Source organism: Montipora capricornis, chromosome 1 (genome assembly GCF_036669925.1).
Source record: "Montipora capricornis isolate CH-2021 chromosome 1, ASM3666992v2, whole genome shotgun sequence".
Lineage (NCBI taxonomy): Eukaryota > Metazoa > Cnidaria > Anthozoa > Scleractinia > Acroporidae > Montipora > Montipora capricornis.
Genome location: NC_090883.1, coordinates 3,130,784 through 3,145,588, shown reverse-complemented (window position 1 = coordinate 3,145,588; position 14,805 = coordinate 3,130,784). Strand labels below are relative to the sequence as shown.

The 14,805-nt window shown below is 40.1% G+C and overlaps 1 protein-coding gene and 1 long non-coding RNA gene across 5 annotated transcripts in view; one reads left to right on the top strand and one right to left on the bottom strand.

The window, feature by feature from the left end:
• The window catches only part of LOC138038923 (myeloid differentiation primary response protein MyD88-like), a 13,694-nt gene extending 8,709 nt beyond the window's left edge, over window positions 1-4,985 (bottom strand). For 2 of the 4 annotated variants that reach the window (XM_068885047.1, XM_068885124.1), the window contains exons 1-3: window positions 4,427-4,985; window positions 1,671-1,721; window positions 860-895 (exon numbers count right to left, since the gene is read on the bottom strand). In XM_068885047.1, the coding sequence (XP_068741148.1) occupies window positions 860-895; window positions 1,671-1,721; window positions 4,427-4,709 (370 nt within the window). In that variant the 5' untranslated portion in view covers window positions 4,710-4,985. The remainder of the gene's footprint in view (window positions 1-859; window positions 896-1,670; window positions 1,722-4,426) is intronic. The other 2 variants (XM_068885203.1, XM_068885274.1) reach the window with 1 other exon arrangement.
• Window positions 4,986-7,960: 2,975 nt separating this feature from the next.
• Window positions 7,961-9,213, top strand: LOC138050844 (uncharacterized). Its single transcript, XR_011132709.1, has 3 exons — window positions 7,961-8,092; window positions 8,425-8,463; window positions 8,597-9,213. It is a non-coding gene; the product is annotated as an uncharacterized lncRNA (long non-coding RNA).
• Window positions 9,214-14,805: the final 5,592 nt, after the last annotated feature.

Below are 14,805 nucleotides of genomic sequence, written 5' to 3'. Positions count from 1 at the left end.
ACGTACGAATCGATCAACAATATTTGAAACTGTCTTTCTCGGTAAATTTAACTGCAGCCCTATTTGGAATGGTTTGGAACCCTCTAACCACTTTTCTACGATTATGTCACGGACCTCACAAGACAATGCCTTTCCCTGTTTAGTAAAAGGACTAGGTGCCATCTCTTCGCAGGTAAATTACCGTTTGCAGAAAGATTCAAAGATGTGAAATTGCGAAGTTTAGTGCGGCCGAAGTTACGAACTTCAATTCGAAGTTCGCAATTTGATTGTCTAATTCGCCACGTAATTGGCTACTTCGTAAGCTAGTACCCAACTTCCCAACGAACTTGGCAACGCGGCGCGGAAAAGTAATGTGAAATCAACTGTAACGCAACAGTATGAGAACATTCAATCACAAAATCTGTAGCATGGGTTTTAAAAGAAACGATTTCTCAAAAAAAAAAAAAATTATGATGTCCTCCTTTGATACACTTTTCAAATATCAGTTCCATTTTTTGTCCTAATAGAAATTCCATGCTACAGTTTACGAAAAAAAGATGGGATGGTTCCTGTCTCCTAAATGCTTTTACCTGTTTTTCACAGAAAAGCATGGCAGAGGACTGGGACTAGTTGTGCATGGACCTTCTGATTGAAGTGATGTCAGATTTTCATTGAAAAAGTTACTTCATAGAATCATCCATGCAACCTATTTGTAGGGCTCTTTGACTAAAAAGCTTCCTTAGCAACCATTGTCTTTCTGTAGTTAAGTGCCACCCCCCTTAAGGTTTATCAACATTACGCTTACTTTCAATGATCCTGTCCAGACTTACAGTTCAGTACATCAATAATTCAATTATTAAAATTTCAGAAAAGTGCTTACATGTTGCAGGAACAACAGCCTGAGGATCTTCTGAAACTAAATGTAAAAAAAAGTCTTTATTAAATCCACCTGGAAAAAAAAAACTCAGAGCTGGCTAAGTCGATTTGATGTTGGCGAATGCACTGTTCTGTTTACTGAAATGACATTTTCATGCTTCATTTACCGTGCCCCCTTTTTTTTTAAATACAGTCACCAGATGATCATTTTCACATCTGACCTGCTTTTGCCTCAGTCCATATCATGGGTTTACAGCAAGGGGCAAACATCTTACCCACATTAATTTGCAGTTTGCCAAAAACAAAATTTGCATACTTGAATTTGGCTTACACCTGTTGGCTACCGATATGAGGAAATTCTCAAAGGTGGCATCGGGATTTTGAGATCTTTTTCAGTTAAAATGGGACATAGTTTTTCAGTGAGTGCTTAACCCATTGACTCCCGGGGGTTCCCCATTGACGAGTAAAATCGTCTGGCATTAGACAGAGTAAAATACTAAGTATGGCCGGTTTCGGCCGGTTTAGGGGTGAATGGGTTAGGTGATGCAGTCTGAACCTAAATGGCACAGAAGTTAGGACTCAGACTCAAAATGATACCAAGTTCAATTCTGATAATGACCATCAGCTTTTTTGTAAAGAAGTCACTCGTTCCTCTCATCAGCTGTGCTTCAAGACAGCAGCCGGTCTGCCCACTGTAATTTGGGATTCTTAAATAAGCTCGTTTTACAGTGCATTGGTAACTTTCACTTTCTTGGCTAAAATGGGAATCAGTCAATTTCTTTTTCTTAAAGGTATTATAAATAAGCAATAATTACCAGGTCTACCTTGCATCTCCTCTGTTTGCTTTCTCTCCTCTTCGGCTTTGTCTGCAGAGGAAAATTGAATTGAAATGTTCTTTGAATTTCCATTTGTATCAATACCAATAAAGAAAACTGGTAAACATATATGCATTTTCAAAACAACTTCTACTTGATGAAGATTGCAAAAACAAAAATAATTGTTTACGATGAAAAACCTGTTAAGGTTCATTTTGTAGCTAAAAGGAAAAACAATCAATCCATCATGCATTTATCACTAAACATATATGAGATAGGCAGAAGGATTTAGACAACATACAGTGTAAGGGGGTATTCATTTATTGGTGCATGAGGGAGGTAGGAGTTGGCAAGAGATTGGAAAGTCCTTCATACCTTACCCCTCCTATAGCAATGGCAACAATTATTACATAACCCCCTGCTTTATCCAGCATTATATCTCAACCCCCCTCCCTCCCTAATATGTACAGTATATATATGACAGCCACCCAACTTATAACTGATATATAAAAACAGAAAAGCTCAGCCAGTTCAGCCAATGCATTCATAATGTTGTATTAGGATGTTTATATTCAACATTTTCATCTACATATCCTTAGAAACAACAATTCAGCTTGTATAAAAAAAAGCACAATAATTTATATTGTATCTGTCACATTTAAAACCAGCCAAAAGAAAAAAGTAATATAAAACTTGAAATTGTTATTCGAAAGAACTGATTTCATGTTTGTGAATCTGAACAAAAATACATTTGGCAAGCGGCCCTCCTTCATATAAACAAGAAGAGGCCTCCCACAACTCATGCAGAAATTAGACGATAGGGTATGAATTCTCAGCTGTTTCCTAGTAAAATTACCCAAAAATTTTTTTTAGAAGCAGTAAATATAATTACAAATAATAATTTTGTCACCCAGTAGTTGTTTCCTATCAAGTGTAGATTTCAGTCAACATAACGTAACTTATAAGGATCGTAAGCTTCAATTTCACATGATTCTGTTTCAGAAAGACTCTCTTTCAACATCAACAGGACAACCAGGACAAAAAAATTCCATTTTTCGATTTTTTGCCTTGATTCAGGAATCCTGTGAGAATTGCACCAATAGACTTCTGTCAGTCCAGATTCAAAAGACAACACCAAGAGTTTTCTAACGTTTTTTCCCCTTTTCTAAAATTAAAAAATACACAATACAGATACATAATAACAGTACTTAAAATGACACAGTACAAATGGAACATAAACAGCACAACATTACAAGCTACAGATAATTTCAAATCACCTAAGTGCAGAGCTCAAAGGCAAAGTCTTCTCACTGGATTGTCTGGAATGAACTTTTTTGTTTCATACTTAAATTTAACCTTTGATTTCAGGGTGGTTATGTTTGGAACAGTATTACCCCATATTTTTTTAATTTAGTGAATGGATGAATGGGGAGGGTGAATCTTGGTTACTGAGCTAACAGAAATTTCTGATTGGGTAATAACAAGAACACCTCAATCAAATGTTACATAAAGCCTCTGTCAAGTTGGTCCCTTCTGTGAAGGAAAATCAATAACACATGTCGACCATCGAAGAAAGTATATCAAAAGCTCTCTCTCCGAATTGCAATTTCAGATTGCATGCACATAATCTACAGCAATCATTCGTGGATTTACTTGACAGTCTTCCTCATTTTACTTGCTTATTTGGTGTATCTATCTTTTACATGCTTTCCAAGTTAACATCTGTGTTTACTACATGTATCTCTAATCTTCCCACTTTCTGTGCATGCTGCTAATATGTTTTGCACCCAAATATTGACACTTGAAATATGCAACTTGGTTGTGCATTACAGCTTTACTCTGATTGGCTGTTCGTAACTGGATTCAAAGTGGGCGGCATCCAAAAAACATAAGTTTTTGTGCAAGCGGTATTTTACAGCGCCCCTCCGCATGCTTTGCCGCTTAGGCCTCTCCCGCCAGCAATATCGCCAGCTATGCAGGCTAAAGCTAGAAATGACAATTCAAATTCCTTTATTGTTGTGTATGGTTGCAAATAACCATTATGAACTTATCATCATGAAGTCTCAGCTTAGTTTCAAATTTGAGGTCCTCCTAGTTTGGGGGGGGTGGGGCATGAAAATTACTTCCGTTTCATGTTTTTCTACAAGTACATCATTTGGGAAAAGATGCGATTGAATTACTCTTTTGACAGCTCAATTATGTCACAGAACATGCAACAACTTCCAAACTTGTCTCAGCATTTTGATCCCTAAAATTGCTTTATGCTCCCTCGTTCCCTAAGATATTTTGCCTTTGTTCCGATTTCCCATTTCAAATTAGCCAATTGTTGGCTTCTTCCAAAAATAAGCTATGAGGGGCTCAAATTCGTTCAAGTTTACCTGTGTATATGTGTTTTGTCAGTCTACAAGTAACCCTCCAATTTAAATCATTTCAACTGAAACAAAGACCCACTTCCTACCACTCTCTCTCCTCTCCCATGGAAAAAAAATCCTCACCAGGGCAACATTATCATCTTTTCCTCAAACCGAAATCCTTTGTGGAATGTGGCTCAACAACTTATGAATACACGAGAGAAGCGGAAGTTATAGAAATTAATTCCATTTTATAACCAATTCCCCAACTTTGATTCAAAACAACAATACTTTGCTCTTGAAAGCAGTATGAAGGCATGCAAACCTGAATTACTCATTTTCCTCAAAACTTTGCCGCGATTTGCATGCCTCTAGTACTATACTTTAAATTGCAGTTAACCTTACCTATGTGGATTTGAAGATCTTCAATCAGATCTCTACGCTCCATCTCTTCCAAAAGAGATACAAGCTCTGATACCGTTTTTCCTTTCCTCTCATAATCTTCTATCAAATGGAAGACAGGCCCGTGTTTTGTCAAGCTTTCAAAGTAGAGTATTTTCTGATGTGGATACCCCATCTTGTCCGCTAGCGTCTTCCAATCCCTTCCAGAGTTTCCTGGTCGAAGATATTCATCCATCAGCTGATGGGCCTCAAAACTTAGATCGCTCACTAGAACGTGACTCATCATTCCTCGCTCCGTCTTTGAGGATGATCTCGAAAACCATTTACATCGCACAAGTCTCGCTGATGTTCCTCTTTATAAGACCTGCTCTTGCGTGGGTGTTGAATTCAGTTCCGAAGGTGGCAAATATACCCAGATAAGAAGCAAAACTTGTTCTAAAATATTTAAAATACGTTACGTATGTCCGTACCACGGACCGTCTGTTCCCCAACAGAACTGAACTGAAACTTGTCTTATTCTTGTCCGTGGGAGGAAGAGAGAACCCTGGGTACTGTACTGTATGGTGTCCTTGGTCCGCCAAGTCCTTAGTCCACGACTTTTTCGAACATGATGTCATATTTCATCGTTAAGTAAAATAAGACCAAAAACAAATATGTCCCGCGGCGATGATTTCTTGATTATTCTTCTTTCACATGACGAAATTTGGGCTTTCCTGCTATCGGTGATTGTGCGGAATTCAAGTTTGTTGACAGGAGTGTTAAAGGGCATGTAAACCCAAAAATACAAGTTCCGGTTGCCCTACGTAAAAAGTGGCGAGGAAAACGAATTTTGCGTGCGTTTTGCTCAGTTCGGCTTAGTTTACGAAGAATATCCTCATTTTCTACTGAAATTCCACTTCCGGTGAAAACAATAGCGAGCGATCGTGACGTCACAGAGGGAAGAAAAGATTGCTCAACATGCTTTCCGTAACAATGGCGGCTCGTGCAAGCACCAGTAGTTCGGAGGATGTTCTCTCAGAAGAGAGCGACTCAAGTGCCTTAAATTTATATGACAGTGATGGGGATGATTCCGAAAATGTGCAAGACTCCGGGCCACGTCCCTATCAATTTGAGCCGCGAAGTGTTTGGCGAAGCGATCAGAGAAGGCAACTTCGTACCGGTTGACAGCGACCCCGATCGTCTCGGAAACACAGACTGCTGTTTAGTTCACAGTGTGATTTATTTGCATTTGAGATAAAAACTTAACAAAGCACGCATGTCATTTAAACCGTGGCAATAAGAATTTTTGGATCGGAATTTTGTTGGGTGTTTTATGTGAAATTATTTAGGTGCGTGTGTGGAACTTGTCAACACATGCCGACAACAGATGAGGGCGTTTGCTGCATGGAAATCGAGCATCGCAAGTGTGGCAAGAAGTGGAAGACCAGCCTGAAACAGAGATGAAGTGTATTGGAACAGCCAGGTTTTCAGTCAACCTGCCTCGATGTATGGGTGCTGGAAACTGCTATCTTCAGATCCACGTTTACGGCTAACCTCAAACTGCTGGACGTCACGTGACTAGACTAGTTAACTTGTGGGCGACGGGACCCGTTACCAATTACTTACGTGAAAAACTACGTCAAAACTTACCCTCGAGCTTTTTGATCCCTAAAATTGCTTTATGCTCCCTCGTTTCCTAAGATATTTTGCCTTTGTTCCGATTTCCCATTTCAAATTAGCCATGTTCTCTTCTTCCAAAAAAACGCTATGAGGGGCTCAAATTTGTTCAAGTTTACCTGTGTTTAACTGAAACAAAGACCCTCTTCCTATCACTCTCTCTCCTCTCCCATGGAAAAAAAATCCTCACAAGGGCAACATTATCATCTTTTCCTCAAACGGAAATCCTGTGTGGAATGTGGCTCAACAACTTATGAATACACGAGAGAAGCGGAAGTTATAGAAATTAATTCCATTTTATAACCAATTCCCCAACTTTGATTCAAAACAACAATACTTTGCTCTTGAAAGCAGTATGAAGGCATGCAAACCTGAATTACTCATTTTCCTCAAAACTTTGCCGCGATTTGCATGCCTCTAGTACTATATTTTAAATTGCAGTTAACCTTACCTATGTGAGGGTGAATGGAATTCTGTCATTCTTATCTTTTTGTGACGTTTGTAGTGATGATTGTCGTTCAAATTGTTGGGCGCGATGATGGCCCGCTTTGACCACAGAGACAGGATAGCCACGTTTTTCGAAGAACTGGCACATCTCCTCTGATTTGCTGGAAAAATCGGAGTCATCACTACATAGACGTCGAAGTCTAAGAAATTGAGAATAAGGGATGGAGTTCTTGACATGTGATGGATGTGACGATGAATACAACAAATAACTGTGTGAATCAGTAGGTTTGTAGTGCACACTAGTACATAGCACGTTGCCTCTAATAGAAACTTTGATATCTAGGAAAGCCAATGAAGTTTCCGAAATTTTCCAGGTATATTTAAGAGCCGGATGAAAAGAGTTGACGGAGGTTATAAATTGATCGAGTTCTTCTCTGCTGGATGAAATAGCGCCGATGCAGTCGTCGATGTAGCGGCCGTAGAGTTCAGGTTTGGGGCCGTTGTACTGATTAAAAAATTGGTGTTCAACATATCCTACAAAAAGATTAGCATAGCTAGGTCCCATTCTTGTGCCCATCGCTACACCATTAATTTGTTTGTAATAGTTGCCGGCGAATGAAAAACAGTTAAGCGTTAAAACTAGTTCGGCAAGGCGGAGGAGCGTTTCCGAGCTATGTTCTTTGACAGTGCGTTGATCGAAAAAGTGTTTAAGTGCTTGAAGACCTTCGCTATTAGGAATGACTGTGTATAGAGATGTAATGTCCATGGTGAAAATAAGTTTGTCTTGGCCGGAGAAATTGAAATCGCGGAAAATTTGTAGTGCGTGTGTACTGTCTTTAATGTATGATGGCAAAGATTTGACGATAGGCGTCATAATCCTGTCTAAGTAGCTAGAAATGAGTTCGGTGGGGCAACTACAGGCAGAAACGATAGGGCGACCTGGGTTGTTGGGTTTGTGAATTTTAGGCAAGAAGTAAATGCACGAAGTTCTAGGGGTGTTGATGATGAGATTAGTGACACTGTCCGGTAATTCTTGATTAACTATAAAGGCCGGTTTACACGGTGCGACTTGTCGGGCCGATTTTTGGCGGTGTCTTTGAAAAAAATCGGGCCGACAAAAAAAAATCTGTTGCACTGCAACAGATTTTTTCTGTCGGCCCGATTTTTTTGATTTTTGGAAGTGAGATCTTTAGGGATTTTGGCATAAAACGAGGTATCCGAAAGTTGCCGCAAAGCTTCTTTTTGGTAAAGGTCGGACCGCCAAACAACTACCGCGCCGCCTTTGTCGGCCGATTTGACAACTATGTCGTTGCGTTAAGCGCCGCCCACTCTTCCGAGGAAAGGTTGGAAAATTTAGTGTTGCGATTGAATTTAAGTTTGTGAATGTCGTGACGGCATTTTTTGGTGAAAAAATCTAAAGACTTCTAGTTCACCACTTCTAGTGGTGAAAAAATCTAAACACTTCTAGTTCGCAAATCGAAATGGACTCCCCCAGAGGGACAATTTGCCTCTTTAGATTCACTTTTACGGCTAACCTCAAACTAGCGCTTGCCGTCACGTTCGAGGGTAAGTTTTGACGTAGGTTTTCACTTTAATACCTCAGCTCTTTATGACGTGGAAGTTACATGTGCGTTATCCCACGTATGAACGAGGCAGACATAGAAAGCAACTTTTTATCTTTCATTTCATGTGAAATAAAGAATCAAAAGAGCAGTGGTTTTATTTACATGTATTTCGTTGACTGAAACATCAACGCTGAGCATCGAGGAAATTCTTTCTACTTGTTTACTTAAATCTAAATACACGAACTTCACAACTTTGAACGCCAAACTGCAAACCTCAAACCTAGGTTAGCCGTAAACGTACATCAGTTCTAAAGGTCTCTATTATGTATACAGGCAGCAGCAGTACGGCGCAGATAATCCAAGGGAAAATGAGTAAGGTTTATAGCTTATTTTGTTACATGTTATTTTGGATTTGCCTTTGTGAGATCGATTTGTTGAATTTATTTATTTATTGATTACAATACTGAGTGTCACAGATACTTCTTTGTTTTCTCCTTTTTTGTAGGAAATTTCGCTGCATTGCCTATCGACAGCTTGTCGACAGCAGTCTCACCTGTAAAGTGAAAAAGAGCATCTTGCTCAAACATGAAAACGGCTCTCAAAGCGCAGAAGCTTATTACAAATATTTACTTCTTTAATAGGCTCTATCTTACCAACACTTGCCATCAATTTGCGTTCAAGGTCAAACCAACAAAATCCAATATCACACTGTACATCTGCATCACTCAAATTTCTTTCCTCGCTACTGGTTCCGGTTTCGGTTTCAGGCATTTGTTCAGACTGGCTCCCGGACAACTGGCTTCCTGGCAATCTTTCAGTAACTAAGAAAAAAGGGTTTCTTAGGGAATGAATGAATTTATTTCATGTCAATCTGAAGATTTGCATTTCAATAAATTTTCTACGTACTCTTTTGGCCTCTAAATTCAGAAGAGCGCGACTTCTCGTTTTTTTTCACTTCCGGTTTCTCGCGTTCTGCCATCCGGGGTCGCTTTTTTACTTCAAACGACTTTGTTTCTGGAAGGGCATGAATCGTCGGCACAGCACCGGGAAGCAGTTGCTTCTTCTTTGTAAGGCCCATTCCTGCCATGTAACTGTTGTCATAACAGTCGGGAGAAAAATGGTTGCTACAAATAACAGAATGTACCGACGGCTCTACGAAATCGGCTCTATTCAATTGAACAAATTTCACCCATTATCGCTTCAAATTTGTGTCATGGTATACCCGGTTTTGTTTGAGTTACTACAAAACTGAACAACAAAACGCTTTACCATTATGAAAAAAAGAAAGCGACTCCAACCAAAACGAATTACGTACACAAGTCGATATTTTACGACGTTGCAACTTCCGTCAAAGGAAGGTTCCACCTGTGACGTCACGGGAAAGATTTTTCATTTCAAGATGGCGAATGTTTCGAATTTCGCAGAGCTTTTACGAGAAGAAAACGGGCTTGACTAAAAAAAATAATTATGGATATGGCATACCTGCCATATGTGCTAAACCGCTAGGTGAACAAAAGGGGAAATTCTTTAGACTGCGTGGCAGGCATTAGAAAGGGGAAGGGAGAGGGGAAAATTCGGCGCGCGCGAAACGCGCGGAGCGAGGGAGAATTTTCAACAGGGAATCAGACAAAAGTCTCCTTTGCTGGGGGCGAGAGGGGGCGAGACGAAATAAACAATGAGCTGGCTGCAGGCGCTTCCTCTTCCCCTCTCCCTCGATCCACGCGTTTCGCGCGCGCCGAATTTTTCTCTCTTCCTTCCCCTTTCTAGCGCCTGCCGTGCAGGCTAAAATTTCTTGGGTTTACATGCCCTTTAATTTGTCTTTCTAGAAAGTCTCTACTTTTGGGGCTCCGTAACTTCCATGGGACGTATACAAAACATGGACTCCTTCATTGGACCCGGTCCATGGACTACCCCTGTGGACCACCCCTCATTTTGTAAACTCAGTTTTACAAGCAGAAAAATCCTTAGACCGTAGTTAGTGGTATGTTTAGACGTAAGAGAGAAGTGATCCTGGCACTTATATCTGGAGAATTTAAGCAGGAGTCCATGACTAGGAGTGAGCAACTCCCATACTAAGCATTAGTAACGTCACGGTATTCTTACAGTCCAGAAGCCCATGTACTATCTCTTTTTCTGCAAAAAAATGCAAGACAATTGCGGTTTGGTGACGCTATTACGTCAAGTTAGTTTCTTGTGATTGGTCATCTGGCTCCTGCAGGAGTCTCATCATGATTAGCGGGAAATTCAATCTAAAAATAAATCGATTTATGCAATAGCCTGTTATAGACACTTATAGAGGTTTTGCACGGCAGCCATGTTGCATGGCAGGAATAATAGATTCTTGTTCCTATGGGAACAAATGTTCTTTCTAATGCAAAACATTTTCATTTTTCCTGTCATGCAACATGGCGGCCGTGTATTGATGGCTCCAAAGGGCTTCGTCTATAAACCGCTTTGCAAATATAAGTTCATTACATTCATTGAATCGTTCACCGGAACAAATGAGCCCAACAAACTGATCTGCTCCCAACTGAGTGGCTTCAAAGCCCAGTTGGTAGAGCATTGCACCGGCATCACAGGTGCTGGGATCGAATCCTGGCTTGCGTAAAGATAAAACGCAACGGGAACAGTTTATGGATAAACTAATTTCTGCGGTTGGAAACGAATTTCCTGCAGAGTTTTAAACTTTTGTTTTATCGACTCTTGAAAAATATCAACAATTTTCGCATAGGAATCCTTGGTCCGCGACTTATACTACTTGTGACTCCAGAAAACTTAAATCTCGCAAAGCAGATAAAGAAAACTTTCGACAAATGAAAAAATGTCTTTGCTTTAACTGATTATTTTTAAAATCTTCTTCATACATGTTTACGAACGGGTTACCTTCTTTTGTATGTCGCGAATACCTATACGGTCTTAAAATGGAGCTTGTGTTGGGAGACGCCGGGTCACGCAACTGAAAAAAAAAACAGATTTTATACTCACAACGACCTCCAACACGACTGTAGCTGAGATATATCAAGGATAATAAGGAATAAATAAATTTTCATGTTCCTACAGAAATTATCGGGATTCACAGGTATTTTTTTGGGGGGGTGCTTACACGATTCGCGGACCAAGGACCAAATTCGCGGACGAAGGGCTCGCGATCACGTTCACCTTTTTTCGAATTACAAGAAAAATATTTCGGTTTGGAACTTGCCAATTTAATATTATCGGAAGAAACGAAAACTCTGTCTTCAGGGAAAATTTCAGTTCGTGGCCTTTTGATTCAGGTAAGATATTCAAGATTACTGTCGAGTTCTTACGGGTTCTTATTCTACCATACAGAAACACTGAGTGAGAATTGTAGTCTCATTAAACGCTTTATTATAGTGCTCCTGAATATACAGTTGGTTACAATTTATAAACAAAATCAGATCACGCGGTTACGTAGGAGATTACATCATTTGACATTTATAACATGTATTAAAACACCACATTCCCCCATAATTAATTGAGGCTAATTACTCATCAAAACCTAATCGACTTGGAGGTTTGCGGTGGCGTCCAGGGTAGCGCGGTTGACTAGGGCTAAGCACCAACAGGTCTGCTTCAGGTTTAGTTTTTTTCTGGGATGGCATTGCTAGGCCTGTTGATTTCATTTTGGCGCTCAAAATCGGAAACATTTGACTCACTCGCAACAGGCGTAACTTTAGGTGTCGCGCAACTTGCCTTTATTACTTCGGCCGATACTATACTGCTGGGCGGCGTAACGTTTTCTGACTCATCAAATTCTTTGTGAAATTTGAGGATTTGATCAATGTGACGTCTCCAGATATCACCGGGTGCTTACCATTTTAGCCAAATAATCCGGATGGAATGATCGTTGCATAAAGGTAAGCGATTTTCCGAATTTAATGACCAACCGGATGAGAATGGATCTTACCATTTACTACACAGCATTCCAACCCGCATTTTTTACTCGATCTTGTTAGAAGGGGCCTGGAAACGGAAGGATTCTCTCAAATGGTAAGAGCATTTCGCGAATTCTGTTCCGAGCGGAAAAAGAGGACTACCTCTGGAGGTTGTCCACAATTTTCGAACAGATTTTGCGGAAAGTTGCCTTTCCATTTGACCTCAAACCGAAATTTCCGGATTTTTTGCTAAATGGTAAGCACCCACAGTCTCTTAGCATAACTCTAAATGAAACTGGACCCGTTCGTTCAGTTATAGTGGCTCGTAGCTATTTTGGCTGTCCTCTAAAATTCTCAACCAGTACTGACTCTCCGACTACGAATCTTCGCTTTCGTGCACCGTCTTACGGCCTAAATCGACGATTGAGAAACAAGTCGGCTGGCGTCTGGCCTGTTGTGCTATTTGGCGTTGTACGGTACTTAAACAAAAATCGAGCTAAATTATGCTTTAGCGAAATAGACGATGACGCATTTCCCTCCGTTTGAGGAATTGCTGAAAGGTTTGAACTGTAGTAAATGTTACCGCTTCCGTTAGAATCGGAATATGTTGCGAAATATTTTGTGGTTGATTTACCTACCGCTTTGATTACCGCATTATAGATAAGTATAAATCATATAGCTCGCTTTTCAGTTCTACTTCAAGTACTTAAGGACGTTCGCGCTAATTGTTTGTGCGCAACGTTACTGCGCAGGTAACGCGACTGTAATATGTCACGCATTACTTCGAGCATTAGTGAAGTTGAGGTTTTAAAACCTTTGCAGAAACCGTGGACGATAAGTCTTGCACAGCGTTGGATAAGAGAAGATCGTGATCAGTCAAAATTGGTTCAAAATATTTAGGAAAGTCAAGTAGACTACTGCACGACTGATGTTCGCGTTGTTTTTATCAGTCGTGCACTAGTCTACTTGACTTTCATAAATATTGCATTAGTTAAAATAACATGGCGACAAAAACGCCGGGCAAAAAATTCCAGGCAGGCAAAAGAATGGCACATTTATTTCCGAATCATCATGAAACGTTAAAGAGAAGTGAGCGGGAGGATAGAAAAGCTCCTTAAAAGGTAGCTGCTGATCGAGTAGTGGCTGAAAGTTTGGAAAACTCGAGGACCAACCGTTGCGTAAATTTAATGGGGCTGTTTCTTTTTTTAATGTTTTTATTACCCTACGAACTTAAGTTCAAAATGAATGTATGTTTTTGAAGTTCTTATCCTTTACTTTCGTGCAAATAGAGCAGTATTTTCGTCCTCGTCGGCTTGAATAGTGCGGACCTTCGTGGAAAAAACCAGCGATTAAATTTCACAAAAACCACACTCCAGAAGACGAGCATGACGGCAATGGGAAAATATTATACAAAACACTAACCAAATGAAGATGACGACTGCTTAAAACTTCGTTGCTATGCTCGACAAAGCTTTGTTTTGGGGTAATAACCTTTCATCCCTTCAACGATCGATCCTCTCTTGGGTTCCAGTCCTTCCCCGACAGGTCACGCAAAAACGTGACAAACGAAGTTTTCCAAGAGCTTCGTAAAATCACATCGATTTTACTCCCTTGGATCATCGGTGACCCCTATTTTTTTAATCATGAATCACTTCCTCTACTTACTATCTACAAAATATGACAAAATGAAAAAAATCTCACCGTAAGAAGTTCTTTTTTTTTAATTTTCTTTCCTCGTGCCATCGAATCTCGGTAGTGGTTGCTACGGATAGAGGTTACGAAAACGCTCGTCCAGGATGAACTCAACTGTTTACGACATCCCTAGCGGCATGAAATTATCTTAAAATCCCACCCCTAAAAACCTATGCACTGAAACCTTCACTCTAACAGTTTATTTTAAGGATTTTCGATGGATGAGAAGATGAGGCTACCTTTCGTTAATATGACAGATTTATCGAAATTAAGGCATTGTTCCACTGCCATTTTCTCCGAAACGAAGTCGGTGACCCCCAATTTTTATATATTTTTGGAGTAAGTACTTTATGACCTAACTCAATGAGAGAAATGAAGAAAATCTCACCGTAGGAAGATTTTGGCGCGAACGTCCTTAAGAACCCTTGAGATCAAGACACTTTGGAAACTAGAAGACAAGTTAGAGCGAAACTCGACCCGTCAACGTTGGTAAGCATCAATTTTATCTGGTTTCGAGATTTTGTGATTTTCGGTAGATTTTGACTGTCTTCAAGTTCCTTTCGATATCACGTGTTTTAGTTGTGATCATTTTAGCTGTGAAAAACGAATATTTAGGTGATTTCTTAATGTAATTATTTCAGTTGACCGCTTCGATAAGAGCCCTGAGGCCACAATAATAGGAATACGGAGGAGCAATTAAGAAAGAATCGTAAACGTATATCGGCTTGGTGTCTTCGACTGCCCGTGTAACAACCAGGGAGCGAGGTTTTCATTTCTAACTTTAGCGAAACCATTACAATTACTCTCTTCCAGTCTCACAGATATGGCTTGTATTATGTTGTTGACTGTCACAATGGTGGGGGGGTTAGGGGGGTCACGGGCACCCCATGACCCCCCTGATATAGAATATATTCCGGGGTTAGTACTAAGAGGAGATTATAAATTCCAGAACCCAGTTGTTCGAAGCGTATCCACTGGATAACTCAATCAGTTGGTTTTGCCAGTGTTAATCCGGTGGATACCGTTATCCACCTTTTGAACAACCGAGGCCAGGAGTTTTCCGGAGTATGAACAAAAGAAATCCAAAACTTCCAATCTTGGAAATTTCACATCAATTTTCCTTTAG